The 13,248-nt window shown below is 39.1% G+C and overlaps 1 protein-coding gene across 1 annotated transcript in view; it reads right to left on the reverse strand.

Annotated features, from left to right (window-relative positions):
* Nucleotides 1-468: 468 nt before the first annotated feature.
* Nucleotides 469-13,248, reverse strand: part of SERPINI2 (serpin family I member 2) — an 18,591-nt gene continuing 5,811 nt past the window's right edge. Inside the window, exons 3-8 of the mRNA XM_024195591.2 lie at nt 13,037-13,231; nt 12,740-12,932; nt 11,711-11,808; nt 10,929-11,015; nt 7,531-7,620; nt 469-545 (exon numbers count right to left, since the gene is read on the reverse strand). Coding sequence (XP_024051359.1) covers nt 469-545; nt 7,531-7,620; nt 10,929-11,015; nt 11,711-11,808; nt 12,740-12,932; nt 13,037-13,231 — 740 coding nt within the window. The remainder of the gene's footprint in view (nt 546-7,530; nt 7,621-10,928; nt 11,016-11,710; nt 11,809-12,739; nt 12,933-13,036; nt 13,232-13,248) is intronic.

The following is a 13,248-nucleotide window of genomic DNA, read 5'->3' on the forward strand; positions in this document are numbered from 1 at the left end:
AATGCAATAAAAATTATCTTCTCGGGTGGCATGCTAGGGTAACAATCACGCTAAAGCATTAGTTCTCAAAGTACAACAAAAGTGGACAGAGTACTGTCTGAAAATTAATATAAGATCTTTCCATCAGAGGATAAGATCAGACTACCTCTTCGCATTCCAAGAAGCTGAGAACAGAGAGAATTAGTTACATGTTTAGAAGTGACTAGATTAAGTATGTTTTGATATACACACATTACAAAGAAATCTTGTTATCAATCATCTTAGTATAGACTCTGCAATGAACACAAATTCATTCTGTCTTTGTGAAGACAGAAAATCAACTACTAAGCAAATAACATTTTTATTCTGAAATTTCAAACTCCTTCATACTCTAGCATTGAAAGAATGAAAAGGAAAAACAGCAAGTTTGGCTGTAATAATGATCAGACTTTAATTTTAGAACACTACATTTTTCTGTCTTTGTTATGATTATAGTGACTCCATATCTCTTCTCCTTGTGTTTTGAATGTCAGGATTTGCCAGCCTTCCCATAAACACAATTGAACCTAGAAATTAAAAGAGTATTACATATGTTTACTGGTAAGCATTTCTGTGGATTTCAGTAACAATTATTAAGAATAAGAACATAACTTTTTTCATCTATTCCTACTTTTCCTTGTCAATAGAAAATATGTCAGAGTTAAATGTAATGACACAAACAACATTAAATTCTATTCCCCTGTCTGGCCAAACTGACCCTGCCAGCCCTTATTTGTATGAAGAAAAAATCCTATACTAAACATATAAAATTTCATTTATATCTAAGCTACAATTGTATGGCTTGGAGTACTTACAATACAGTATTTTGTATCATACACCATACTGTACATGCAAAGAAAGCATGTAACAGTGATTGCTTTTTTTCCTGTGTACCAGAGATTTTCATTATGGACACTTGTAGTAGAGACTCCATATTTAAGGTTACATTCTAAAAGGGCCTAAAATACAGCAGAACTTCCTATTTTTTCTCTAAAAGTAGGTGACCAATCAGTATGAAATTTCACTGTTTTATTTTTTGTGCCTTTTGAAGCAAAGTTTTTGGTTTGTTTCTCTTCAGAAGTTTTTAATAGGAAATCTTTGTATCTGAGCTCTGACAGAAGTTTATCCACGGTAGTCTTAGCTTTTATTGTTGAACAATCTCTCTTTTAAAAAAGATCATCATTGCAAAACTCGATAGAAAGGTGGATCCTGACTAGATCTGGTGCAGCAGGTAGGTTTTGCATGAGTAGATATACTGTTTAGGGTAATCTTAACTATTGTTCTTCTTGTAACTGAAAGTTTATGGACTGCGAACACAAATCTTAACAATACTTCAGTATATGTCAAGTTCTTGGTATCAATAAGTCACTGTAGTTTTGCATTTTGGAAAGATTAATTAGATCAACACAGTAAGTTACTTTGGGCAGTTAGAAAGAAATATTACAACTTTGGTGTAAAGAGTTTCTTCTGGGCTAACCCATGGGCAAGGTTAAGATTTTTTCATGGTTATTTTTAGTAAAAGTCACGGACAGGTCGCAGGCATTAAACAAAAATTCAGGGAAGCCCGTGACCTGTCCGTGACTTTTACTAAAAATAAGGGGGGGGCCTAATTGCCAGGAGCTCCAGGCCCCTGCCGCCCACAGCAGCTCAGGGTTGGCGACTCAGAGCTCCGGGGTTCCCGCCATCTGTGACAACTCAGAGCTCTGGGGCCGGCAGCTGGGAGCCGCGGGGCCCCTGCTGCCCCAGGGCATGAGGCTGAAGCAGAAAATGTCACTGAGGCCTCAGAAAGTCACAGAAGCCATGATTTTCATAACCTCTGTGACAAAATCTTATCCTTACCCATGGGTTAAACATTTTACAATGATAGGAAGGGTAGCCGTGTTAGTCTGCTCCCATACGTCTGTTAGTCTATAAGGTGCCACAGGACTCTTTGTCACATTTTACTATGTATGCCCTATTGTGCCTCAAGTCTCTCCCTGTTACTTGCTGACAGCTCCATTAACTCAGACTACCAACCCTAGGGAATTTTAGTCCCACCTCTCCACCGCCCGGAATAGTTTACCATTATTAAAGACTTTACTTTGCCTCAGGAACTAATCCCTTTATGGTATGACCTCTTTGTGACTTCCTGCTGTTGCCAAAGGCCATTTCAGTTTGACTCTAGTATTATACATAGTAAAATCCCATTTTCTCCCCTACTGAAAGTCTCTTTTTGCAATGAATTCACTACTAAGAAATAGTGTAAGATTCGAAATGGAAGTCTGGCTCTGGAAGAGGAAGTCTTCATTAGAATCCTTTCACAGAGCTGCCTCTACATCTCCTCCTCAGAGGCTACTCAAAAGGCATTGGTTCTCATCCATGGCAGACCCTGCTTCCTTGACATTTATAGAGCATTATTAAGTTATTATGCAGTGTGCTGTGTGCTCAAACTTTTTAAAAACCTAGATAGTAGTCCATTAGTAAGAGGTCATCTTTCCCATTTAATTAGAAGAGATTTTTGCCCACCATGATCCTGGAGGCTATCAAAAATCTCATGTAGCTTCACTGGTTCTTTTGCATGTGAATTCACTGAAGATTTCCAACTTGGATAACTTATCTTGGATGACAGCATTCATATAAGGCCAGAAAAGGACATCTCCTCACATTGCCCAGTTAGGCAGTGTGGGTATTTAGCATTTTTGTCCCCATTCTATGCAGTATTGTGGTACAATGTTCTTTATCCAGAATCTTATCTCACACAGCAATTTATTCTCCTGGTCCCAATAGGTTTTTTATCTTCACTAGAACCATGGCTCTTCCTGTTGGCCATCCATCTAGAATTACTCTCTCAAGTTGATAAAAGGTTGGGTCTTTTATTTTATTTATTTATTTTGCACATTTGAGCTTATCTAATTTTGTTTTTAAATGGAAATATCTGAGATAGTTATTTATATATTCAGATTCCTCTGCCAGCAGTCCCTGGTTTTCACTATTTATGGGAATCCTGGAAGCTTTTTTACCAGTGCTATGTGTACTGGGAAAAGATTGAACCCAATTTGCTGCCATCTGACATGGTTCAGAATTACAGAAGGTTAATACTCCTGTTACATGACTAGGACTGGTGCCCACTAACTATGATGGCTACTGTTATACTCCTATCACTCCACATCACTGTAATATCTGAACACCTTTCTTTAAAGCATTAAGTGACATAATTAACCTCTGTCATGTGTGATTTATTCTCTCACTCATCCTCTCTCCAGGATGAGTGTTCAGACAAGTCGTATGTGGGAGGGGCAGTATAGCAGCCTCCAGGAAAGGGGGTGTATTCATCAGAAGACAGGGAATTGATCCAAATATTCCACAATAATCACACTGTTTTATAGAATTTGGCCCATTCATGCCTGACCTAAATAGGATGTATCAGGCCTATATTGGTCTTCAAATGCCTATCATTATGACAGATTTCCTGAAACTCCTTTCCAAAGTTGCTATAACAAAAAGTACTGATTGTGTAATTGTTAAAAATAACAGTAATTTTTTCTCTTTTATGGCAGCCATTACCATCTTCTATAAATGAGTTGTCATTCATCTTAATCCCTAATTTAAAGGAGTATCTTAGTTTTGACATTTTAATTTCGGCACAGATCATAAAACAGTAGAGATTTTCATTAAACACTGATTGTTAAAAGTTATAGCTAAAAAAAAAAAAAGAGGAATTTTCCCCTGGTATTCCCCCCACACACACTTTTGTGTGCTGATTGCCATCATATGGCTCTGTAATACAAAATAACCAATAACTGCTGCCATGTGGTAATGAAATAAAGGAATCAAACATGTTTATTTTGAATGGCATGATTTCCCATTGCATCAATGCCACATGCTCCTTTAGTTCCTTTGATTCATGTAGTTTATGAAATGTATTTGTGCTAAGGAATTTGCACTACCTAAAGGTTAAAATAAAAACTGGTATCACTCAATTGAATCTTATGTGTGCGGGGGGAGGGTGTGAACATATGGTCTTAGCTTTGAATATTTCTGGAAAATAAGTGTTCTATTTCTGTTTATTTGGAAGGGGTTTAAAGACTCTCACTTTAGCAGAATAATTTATGATGAGCAGTAGAAAGGGAAAACTCAAAAAAAAATCATTCGAGAAGAGCTAAAGCTAAAATATTAATGCAAGAAGCTGACCTAAAACTTCTGCTGGGACCTAATGCCTATAGGATTATGGAGTCTATTACTATTTAAAAATAAAACATTCTTAAAAGAAAACTGATTTCACATAACTTCAAAACAATAGTTTTAGACATAAAGCTAATCTAAAAGATACTTATGAATTCTGTCATGCCCAACTTTTAAATAACTGTATTAGCCTCAATGAACAAACTTTCCTCCAAAATCATTAGAATAGGGGTTCCAAACTCATTCTGTGGAAATGGCTGAATTCCTTTTTTTTTAATTAATACGCTTAGGTCAGGGCTACAAAGCTAGGGCAATATGCTGCTCTCAAGCTACACAGTAGATGTCCCAATGGTATATCACTAGAAGTTTTGCAAAGTGACTGAGGGAAAAATATGGTACTTAGGTAGTAACTAATATTTTCGTTAGCAAAGTTAAATGTTGCATTCAGCACCACTTGATTGGGGGAGGAGGTGGAGAATGAAAACCATGTTTAGGACTACCATAAATTCAGCTCTTTATTCTGTTCTGGACACAGAACCCAACAGTATCCGTTCTCTGAGCCCCTATTCTTGGTACAGAGCTCAGAGGACAAACTTTAAAAGACAGGAAAAGAAATGAAAGGACTACATACTCCACTGCTTATAGCAATGTACTTTTAAAATTGATGTGTATGAAGTGGAAGGCCACCTACCTTTGTCTAGTCCTCCTATATTGATCCCCGCCTACATCCAACCACAATATTTATACATGCTAAGTGAATATTTCTGCTGAAGTGATCCGCCGTTAAATAGTTAATGTTGATATTTATTAGTCTTCAGACTTGAGAGGTAATATCCTACTGAGGTGAATGGGATACCTTTTGGCCATACTAGGCCAAATTCTGCTCTCAGTTATGCTGCTGTTAATTGACATCAGCAGTATTGTCAGCTCTCGTGTGATGGGACTTACAAATCCCTCACTAAGGTGGAGGCAGGGGAAAGGCTGGAGTAGTACTGGACTAGGAAAGCGCTGTCCCTCAGGCACTGCTGAGCATTTGTCTGGGGAAATGAGCAGTATAAAAAGAGCTCCAGCAACCCAGGCAGAGGGGAGGAGAGAAATCATTTCCAGGAGGAGAAAGAGGAGCTCTTACAGAGGAGGTCTTGCAATGAGTCTTTCTCCCACTTCTTTGAGACATCACCCAAGAGGCAGGGAGAACCCTGTGCAGGGCACCAAAGGGTTGCCTGTATGCGTCAGCCCTGAGACTCGGGGTTTGGAGCAAAGGACTGTAATCAAACAGCAGCCACACCCCAAACTGAGACATCAGGTGGGGTAAGAAGTGGCCCACAGGAAGGTGAATAGGAAGTGGGCAAAGCATAGTTCAGCCTGTGCTGTCACACTTGGCTAGAACCTGGAGGAGTGAGAGAGCCTTGGACTCCCTACCCACCAGAGAGTCACCTATGCCTAGCCCTGGGACAGGCAGGACTAGGGGGTTACTGTTAAGAAAGCTGAGCCATCTGAACCCTGTCCCTGGCACATTGAACTGAAAGGGACTAAAGCAACAGGCCCTGACAAGTAGACCTGCTGGCTGAACGGACAACCGTGCTACATCTCTCCATCTTATTGTGACATTGGGTGTTTTTCTATCTGTCAATGGAACTGAAGCTAGCAAGATGGCTGCCATTTCCCTACAGCCTATCTGCATGTGGAAGGGAAGCTGCCCTGAATAAAATTGGCTTCCATCACCCACTGTTTTCAGAAAGATTGAAGCTAGGAAGGTGGATTGGCAGAATAAGGGGAGCAGAAGGGAGGCGTGGCGAGGGGAAATCCTGAGTAGGGAGAGTAGTGCCCAGTTTTGGGCAGAGAAGAGAGTGGGAGGGAAGTTGGGGAAGTGTTGCTTCTGGGAAAAGGCTAAAATCGATTCCATATTGTTTTTACTGTGCCATTATCACTTATATCAATGATTGCTTAAAGTTTAAAGTTCTTTCTGTATATCTGTAACTCATCAATCCTAGGAAGTAATGTGTGTTCTATGTGTGAGTGTGAACCATGGTGCCTGAATTAGGTCAGTGGTTCCCAAACTACATACCATCCACCTCTTCCTTTATTGAAAGGAAACAAGCTAGGGGGGAGAGAGTCGACATAATTAGAGAAAAGGGATGGCAGTTTTCCTGTCTTAAGGTTGAGGTGACGATAAGCGAGCAGCCAGGGCGAGTCATGCAGTTTTGTGTGCATTAAAAGTTGACTTTTCAACCTGAAATTATCCCACACATGGTGGCAGAAGATTAGAGGTGAGTTAAAAAGTCAAAAGACAAACTAGAAAACATGATTTGATTATTTTTTTTAAATCTCACGATTTTGGGAGTACTAACATTATTTTTGATTTCTTGAGGTTGGCAATACTACGTCAGTGAAATTATTCCAGATATACAGTAATGTAATTTAGGAGCAAATCTGACCTGTTTCTTTTGTCTGTCAATGCAGGAAGACAACACTGCCTTCATTCACATTAGGAAGGTTCTCTTTACAACCAGAAAGGTTCGAATTATTGATTCTCATGTGGGAGGGGGAGCAGGGCAGAGAACAGGTAAAGAAAGCTGAAATTCTGTAGAATTTTCAACTGGTGTGGGGTCTGGATTAATAGATTAAACAAACTACATCTGGCTGACAGGCCTGAAGTTTGAAACACATATGTGAGAAGATAAAATTAAGACAGAGAATCGTCTGAATGTGAATATATGTAAAATTTACATACCTTGTTAAAGAGACACAAATTCAAACCAACAGCTTTCCTAATTTCCTTATTAATAGTACTTTAGATTGTTAAAATCAAAAGAACTTTACAAAGAGAGTTTTCTTTTTACTCTTTATGTTTTTCTTTTTGCATTTCACTTATCTTAGATAATGGTCAGACTATGCAGTGTTGTTGTAGCTGTGTTGGTCCTAGGATATTAGAAATGCAATATAGGTGACGTAATATCTTTTATTGAACCAACTTCTGTTGGTAAGAGAGAGAATCTTTCGAGCTTACACAAAAAGCTTGTCCCTCTCACCAGCAGAAGTTGGTCCAATAAAAGATATTACCTCACCTACCTTGTCTCTCTAATAGTCAGACTAATCAGTTCCACTTTTATTTGTAATTAGAAGTTTCATAGTCCATTTCACTTCCTTGTTCCCCTGCACTAGTACAATGTGCTGTCCTGTTTGGGTTGCAGACACTGCACAGGAATGTTTAAATACAAACAAGAACATTTTTTTTCTTAATTTTATTATCTTCCATATTTTCCTCACAATAGCCACATTTTGGTTTGTGCTATCTGATACGTACCCCTCTGAAAAATCCAAGGAGAGGGAGTGTAAACACAATAACCTTACCTGTTGGATTATGTTTCAGGATAAATAGGAATGGGCGGTTAGCCACAAACTGGTTATGTGACATACTCATGATTGCTGCCATATGCGTGCCTACAAACACAAAGTAATAGATTTTCTGTTAGGGATCAGTCCTTAGCCCAGCACAAAGCCTAAGCAGAAGGTTCAGGTGCTGGAGGAGTGCCTTTGGGGTAAAGAAGGCATCTTCCCTCCTCAAGCCAAGGAAGCTGCTAAGAAGCCACCCTTTGTGCGGCAGTGGGAGCGGGGGGACGGAGCTACCTGAAGCCAGTGACTGAAACAGCTTTGTTATTTTCTAATGTCCAGGGGATTGGATGATCCAATGTGTAGGGAGCATAAGCAAAGCGAGGCTCTGCACCATACAGCCAGTCACCTCCCCCTAGCATAAAGGAACCACACCCATTCTGGTACCAGAGGCCTTCTGTGGCCATGGAGGATGGGCTGGATTTCTACATCACAGATTAGAAATATCAGTCAGTCATTCTTACAAAAGAGAATTTGCTATAACAGATCAGACTATTGTCCCATTATGTCAGGTGTCTAGTATATGGTGCAGTAAGGAGAAGTGATGCATCTATGTAAAATGCCTTTCACTCTGAGTCACACACACTGGATGAACTGCTGTTCTTGATTACCAAATGACAAATGTATTTTAACTGGCTTTTTTCTTTAGTTACAAATCATAAAGACAACTGCACAATTACAAGAACAAATCACTCGTCTATTATACAGCTGCTTTGTAATATGACATTTTCTTTGAGGACTTAGCACAAACTATTAAGATAATAACCTGCTGGAGATATCTTGAGACTTTAACTTCTTCAGCTTAAGATATGGCATTTCATTTTAAAACTCATCTGAATGGAATATTGTAACTATATTCTGTTTTAACTATAGTTATTACCTTCCAAGCAGGCATCTGTCAAACTGAAAGCTTAAAATGGCCCATTTAAGCAGTGATATACGTGCTCAAGAACAATGGTTTACAACTGAAAATGGGCTGGCTAAGAATTAAGATATGATACTGCAAGACTCTGTCATTAAAATAAAATCAGGTTATCTTCTGTTTCATATTAACATCCTTGCTAGATAAAGTAAATCATCTCCATTACAAAGGGCTTCATGAGCAGCCCATGGACAATATGGAATTTTGCCAGTCCTAAAAGCTAGAGCAGACATTATCAGAAAGACAAGCTGAACTTTTTCACGCAATGTAATACAAATACAGTGCCAACAGGCTGGGCCCAGCAGTCTAGGGCTTACTTGTTACTATGTGAGGGAGCAGAATTCAAATCCCTTGCTCCTGGGTCAGCAGCAGCTGGGAAAATTGAGAAGACAGAGCACTCAGCCTTTGCAGAACAGGGCCTTTTATCACTCCTTAGCCACTTTGAGAGTGACATTGATGAGCTCAGAAGGAACCATCTTCAACAGGCCTTAATAAGAGGGATGGTTGTCACAACACTGGGCATTTTGGTGGGGGTAGTTAATGGTTTTGAGGTGCTTTGATACTAAGATGCCCCCATCACTGTAATATCTGAGCATATCCCAGTCAATGACTTGCCACCAAAATACCTAATATTACAACAATCATCCTTCTGATACAGAAAGTAGTAAATGCAAAAACTGAGAGGGGATATTTAGGCTCTAAGAAACACTTGGGAGGAACACTATGAGGAAAGAAAATGCAGACAGGAACCAAAAAAAAACCTAATAGATGGTATACTTGGTGTGGGAGCAAGCTCTGACTTCCTGCAGATAGTGTTATAAATATCATATGCACTATGTAATTCAATTAGTGTTGTTCGATCCAGGGACGGATTATTTATTAAGTACTTAATATAGAGAACACTTTCAAGTAGCGTGTCTGGGAGCTATGAATTCATTTAATAGCTGCTAGCAAGCGGATTGCTTCCAGTATTCTTCTTCACTAAGTGCTGAGTTGAGACACAATGCACCTAATTCTCCTCTCACATATACTCACAAACAGCAAGAGTAATTGCATTTGTTAGCTGTGTTTTTAGTGTGTGTGTGTGTGTGTGTGTGTGTGTTAAAAATTCAAATCAAACATATATTAAATTTAAAACCCCTCAAAAGAAATAGTCCAAGGTGTGTTTTTTCTAGGACCTAAATGACACTTAGAAAACAATTCCTGCAGAGGAAACCAAATATGAAAATACAGGCTTTGACAGTGGCTTTAGCAGTCACTGCTCCACCCAACACTAGGGACTAGAGGGGTGCAGCAGCGATAATGGCCAGAGGCATTGTGCCTATGAAGGAGACTCAATTAAAACGCTGCCAGGGGCATTTGGTGGGGTGCAGAGCAGAGCACCATATGATACACAGAGTGGAATGTATATATAACTACCCAAAAGCTGGCCTCGGAAATTCTCTGCTGGTGTGGAAGGAGGGTGGGGAGATGGCAACATAGCCAGGCTCCAACCTCACATCCGTTTTATGGGATCAGGGGCCCTGGCAGTGCTATGATTCCCTATGCCTTGCATTAAAGAAGAGCAAACATGAGATTCTGACTTCTCACTACACAAGTTGCACTGCACTAGATCCTTTTGTCCTTCCTCTATCCCCGTTGCACTCATGCATAGGAATGCATATTTTAAAAGTGTGCTTACTTTGGGGGGTAGGGACAAGGAAAGCATCCTGAAATTCAGAATAGGTACAAAGCGACAAAGAGTCCTGTGGCACCTTATAGACTAACAGACGTATTGGAGCATAAGCTTTCGTGGGTGAATACCCACTTCATCAGTGGCATGCATCTGACGAAGTGAGTATTCACCCACGAAAGCTTATGCTCCAATACGTCTGTTGGTCTATAAGGTGCCACAGGACTCCTTGTCGCTTTTTACAGATCCAGACTAACACAGCTCCCCCTCTAGTACTTGACATCAGAATAGGTACAGTGTCAAAAATCTGTTTAAAAACAAACAAAAACAACAATAGAAATCAGTGCAATGATTTGCATGACCTGCATCGATACAAAGTCATGAATAAAAATAGCTGCTGAGCCTTTCATTTTGTAAACGTTGCCTTAAAAATCATTTATTTTGGATCCCAGCTGAAGTAGAAGTCACCAAGGGAGAACAGGTGCCTTTGACTGTAAACATACTGAAGAAAATATATCAAGTTATAGCCAAATATGTGGGTAAAGGCTGGATTTTTTTTATGTCCGATTATGGGTTGAGGAATGAAGTCCAGACACATGTAAGCCTCTTGCATGCATTTTAATAATTTAATTTGAAATGGAAGAACCATGGGTGAAAAGTGCACTCAATAATTTGCATCCAACATTTACTCAAGATCCACTCGCATCAAGTTCAGAATACATCAGAGTAATAAGTATTTATCCTCATAAGCAAAGCAAATCTTACTTGAGGATGCTGCAGCTTCACTGCCATCTTCATTGACCTCAATACAAACTTTTTGGATGGCTTTGGAAATGTGTATGTCAGATGATTCTGAAAGGGAAATATATAAATTAATACATTTTATGTTGAGAGATGAAGACTCATGCACAATGCTTAAGTGTTAAAATCAGAGGACCCTTTCCATCTTCATTTCCTAGTTCCCACCCTCAAAAAATACATCCAAGATTTCCACCACTACCCACTCTCCCGTTAATGTTTGATGAGTTAAAGGGTGAAGAAACAAAGAAGCAAAGTCTAGGGGAGATGTACTGTATATTGAAAATATAGCATATACACTTGTCTGTAGATACACACATATATTTTTCATGTAATATAAGGAAAATGGTCTTGTCAGAACACTGGGATCTGAGAAATCTAGATCTTAAACAATCTTGGGTCCATTCTCTGTGTGTGTGTGTGTGTGTAATATTTTCCATAAACTAGGAGTCCATGAACTTCAAACCTTAGGTCTTCTATACATTCAAAATTACAATTCACTTGCTCCCCATATTTTAACATGAATCTAAGAATAAGCCACCCTTGTTCTCTGATGTAGAGTGGGGAAAAAATTTGCTTGTGCGTTTGTGTGCGCGCACGGATGTGTGCTCGCATGCACGTGCAGTTTTGCCTTGAGTATATACACCGAAAAGTACATGGTTAAAGTACATTATTATAAATGGTGATGACAACTTAAAACAGAGATAAAAGTTTCATAATTGTAATATCGGAATTATTAATCACTGCACCTGTTATTCCAGAAAGGTCGCAGCCGCCACTAAATATCTCTGTTACATTGAGGGAGCGCAGCGTTTCTTGTAAGTTCACTGTCTGTTCCATTTTAAATCTGTAGACCGTATAGAAAAGAGACTAATTGTATAACTATCAATATTTTCCCAGTCAGTAAATGATTATCAATGGAAGCAGCAAGCCTAATGGTTAGATCAGGAGGTAGGAAGATAGAAAATCTAGGTTATAGCCCCTGTTCTGCCACTGATTTGCTGTGTGCTCTTGGGCAAATCATTTAACCTCTCTATACCTCAGTTTCACAATCTATAAAGTGAGTAAGTAGTTAAAGGCTACTTGCCCACTGATTGTAAAGTGCTCTGAGCTATATGGATGAAAAGCACTATCTAAGGCTTTCATAGTACTACTATTACTATTTTGAACAAGGGAGACAACGCTTAAAATTATGAAGAAACCAGACACAGAGGCATTACATAGTCGAAAACTCAAGATGTAAAGTGTCATTGAGAGCAGCTGAACTTACCAGTGGATATTAAATAGTGCAAATCTTTAATTTAACTTTAATTTGTCAATGTAGTGTTACTAAATAAAGCACCTTTTTAGATCAGTGGTGGCTAAAATAACCATATGAGGGCTCACTTCCAAGCCAATGTTCACACTGCTCTGCCATCCAGGAAACCTGGGTTCTCATTTTGCCAGGGTCATTTACAAAGAGAGTGTGAAGTGGGTATAAAATGCCACCACTTGTGTAAGTGAATGAAGAGTTTTGATCTGGTAACATTTCACACTTACTTGGAACAGGTGTAAGGGTCTACACAAGGTATAAGGTAGTGGAAAATCAAGTCCAATTTGATCCTGTGTTCACTGACATCAATGACAAAATTCCCATTGATTTAAGTGGGAGCAGAATCAGGGCCTGATGTCAGTAGGCTTTCTTGACTATTTTTGTATCTGATCCCTAATGCTTCCATAAAAACGGAAGATTAGAAGGGATAATGAAAAAACAGAATACTGAGAAGTACATTACATACCTAGGGAGGCTTATTTCTACATCTTCCTCTTGTGTTTCAGCAAACCAGTCTTTTATCAGCTGAGCTGTAATTAATTTTTCTATTTCTTCTATAGTTACATCTTCTGAAGGAAGTGTTAAAACTAAGCTGAACTCCTTCCCTTTGTAAGGTAATTCCAACACCTGGTAGCTCACATTATTGTCAGAAAAATGACCTAGAATAAAGACAAAATCATGGGCTGCAGTAAGCAAACTGCAACCACTAAGACAATATATCTGATTTTATGGTCACCACACAGACATGCATATTTTACATTACCAAACTTTGTTCTCAGCTGAAGATGCATCATTGATATCTTTGTTACAGAACCATCTCTCTTAGTAAAATCCATCTCATGGGTAGCTTCTGGTCTGAACTTCTGCTTCCAGTCTCCTTTGAAGTAAATAGCGTTCACCAGAATAAGCCTAGTGAGGGGACCAAATTCTTCACTTGAAACGATATTTTTTATTTTGCCTATCGGGGAAAAAAGG

The sequence above is a fragment of the Terrapene carolina genome, unplaced genomic scaffold (genome assembly GCF_002925995.2).
Source record: "Terrapene carolina triunguis isolate 2854851 unplaced genomic scaffold, T_m_triunguis-2.0 Scaffold88, whole genome shotgun sequence".
Classification (NCBI taxonomy): Eukaryota; Metazoa; Chordata; order Testudines; family Emydidae; genus Terrapene; species Terrapene triunguis.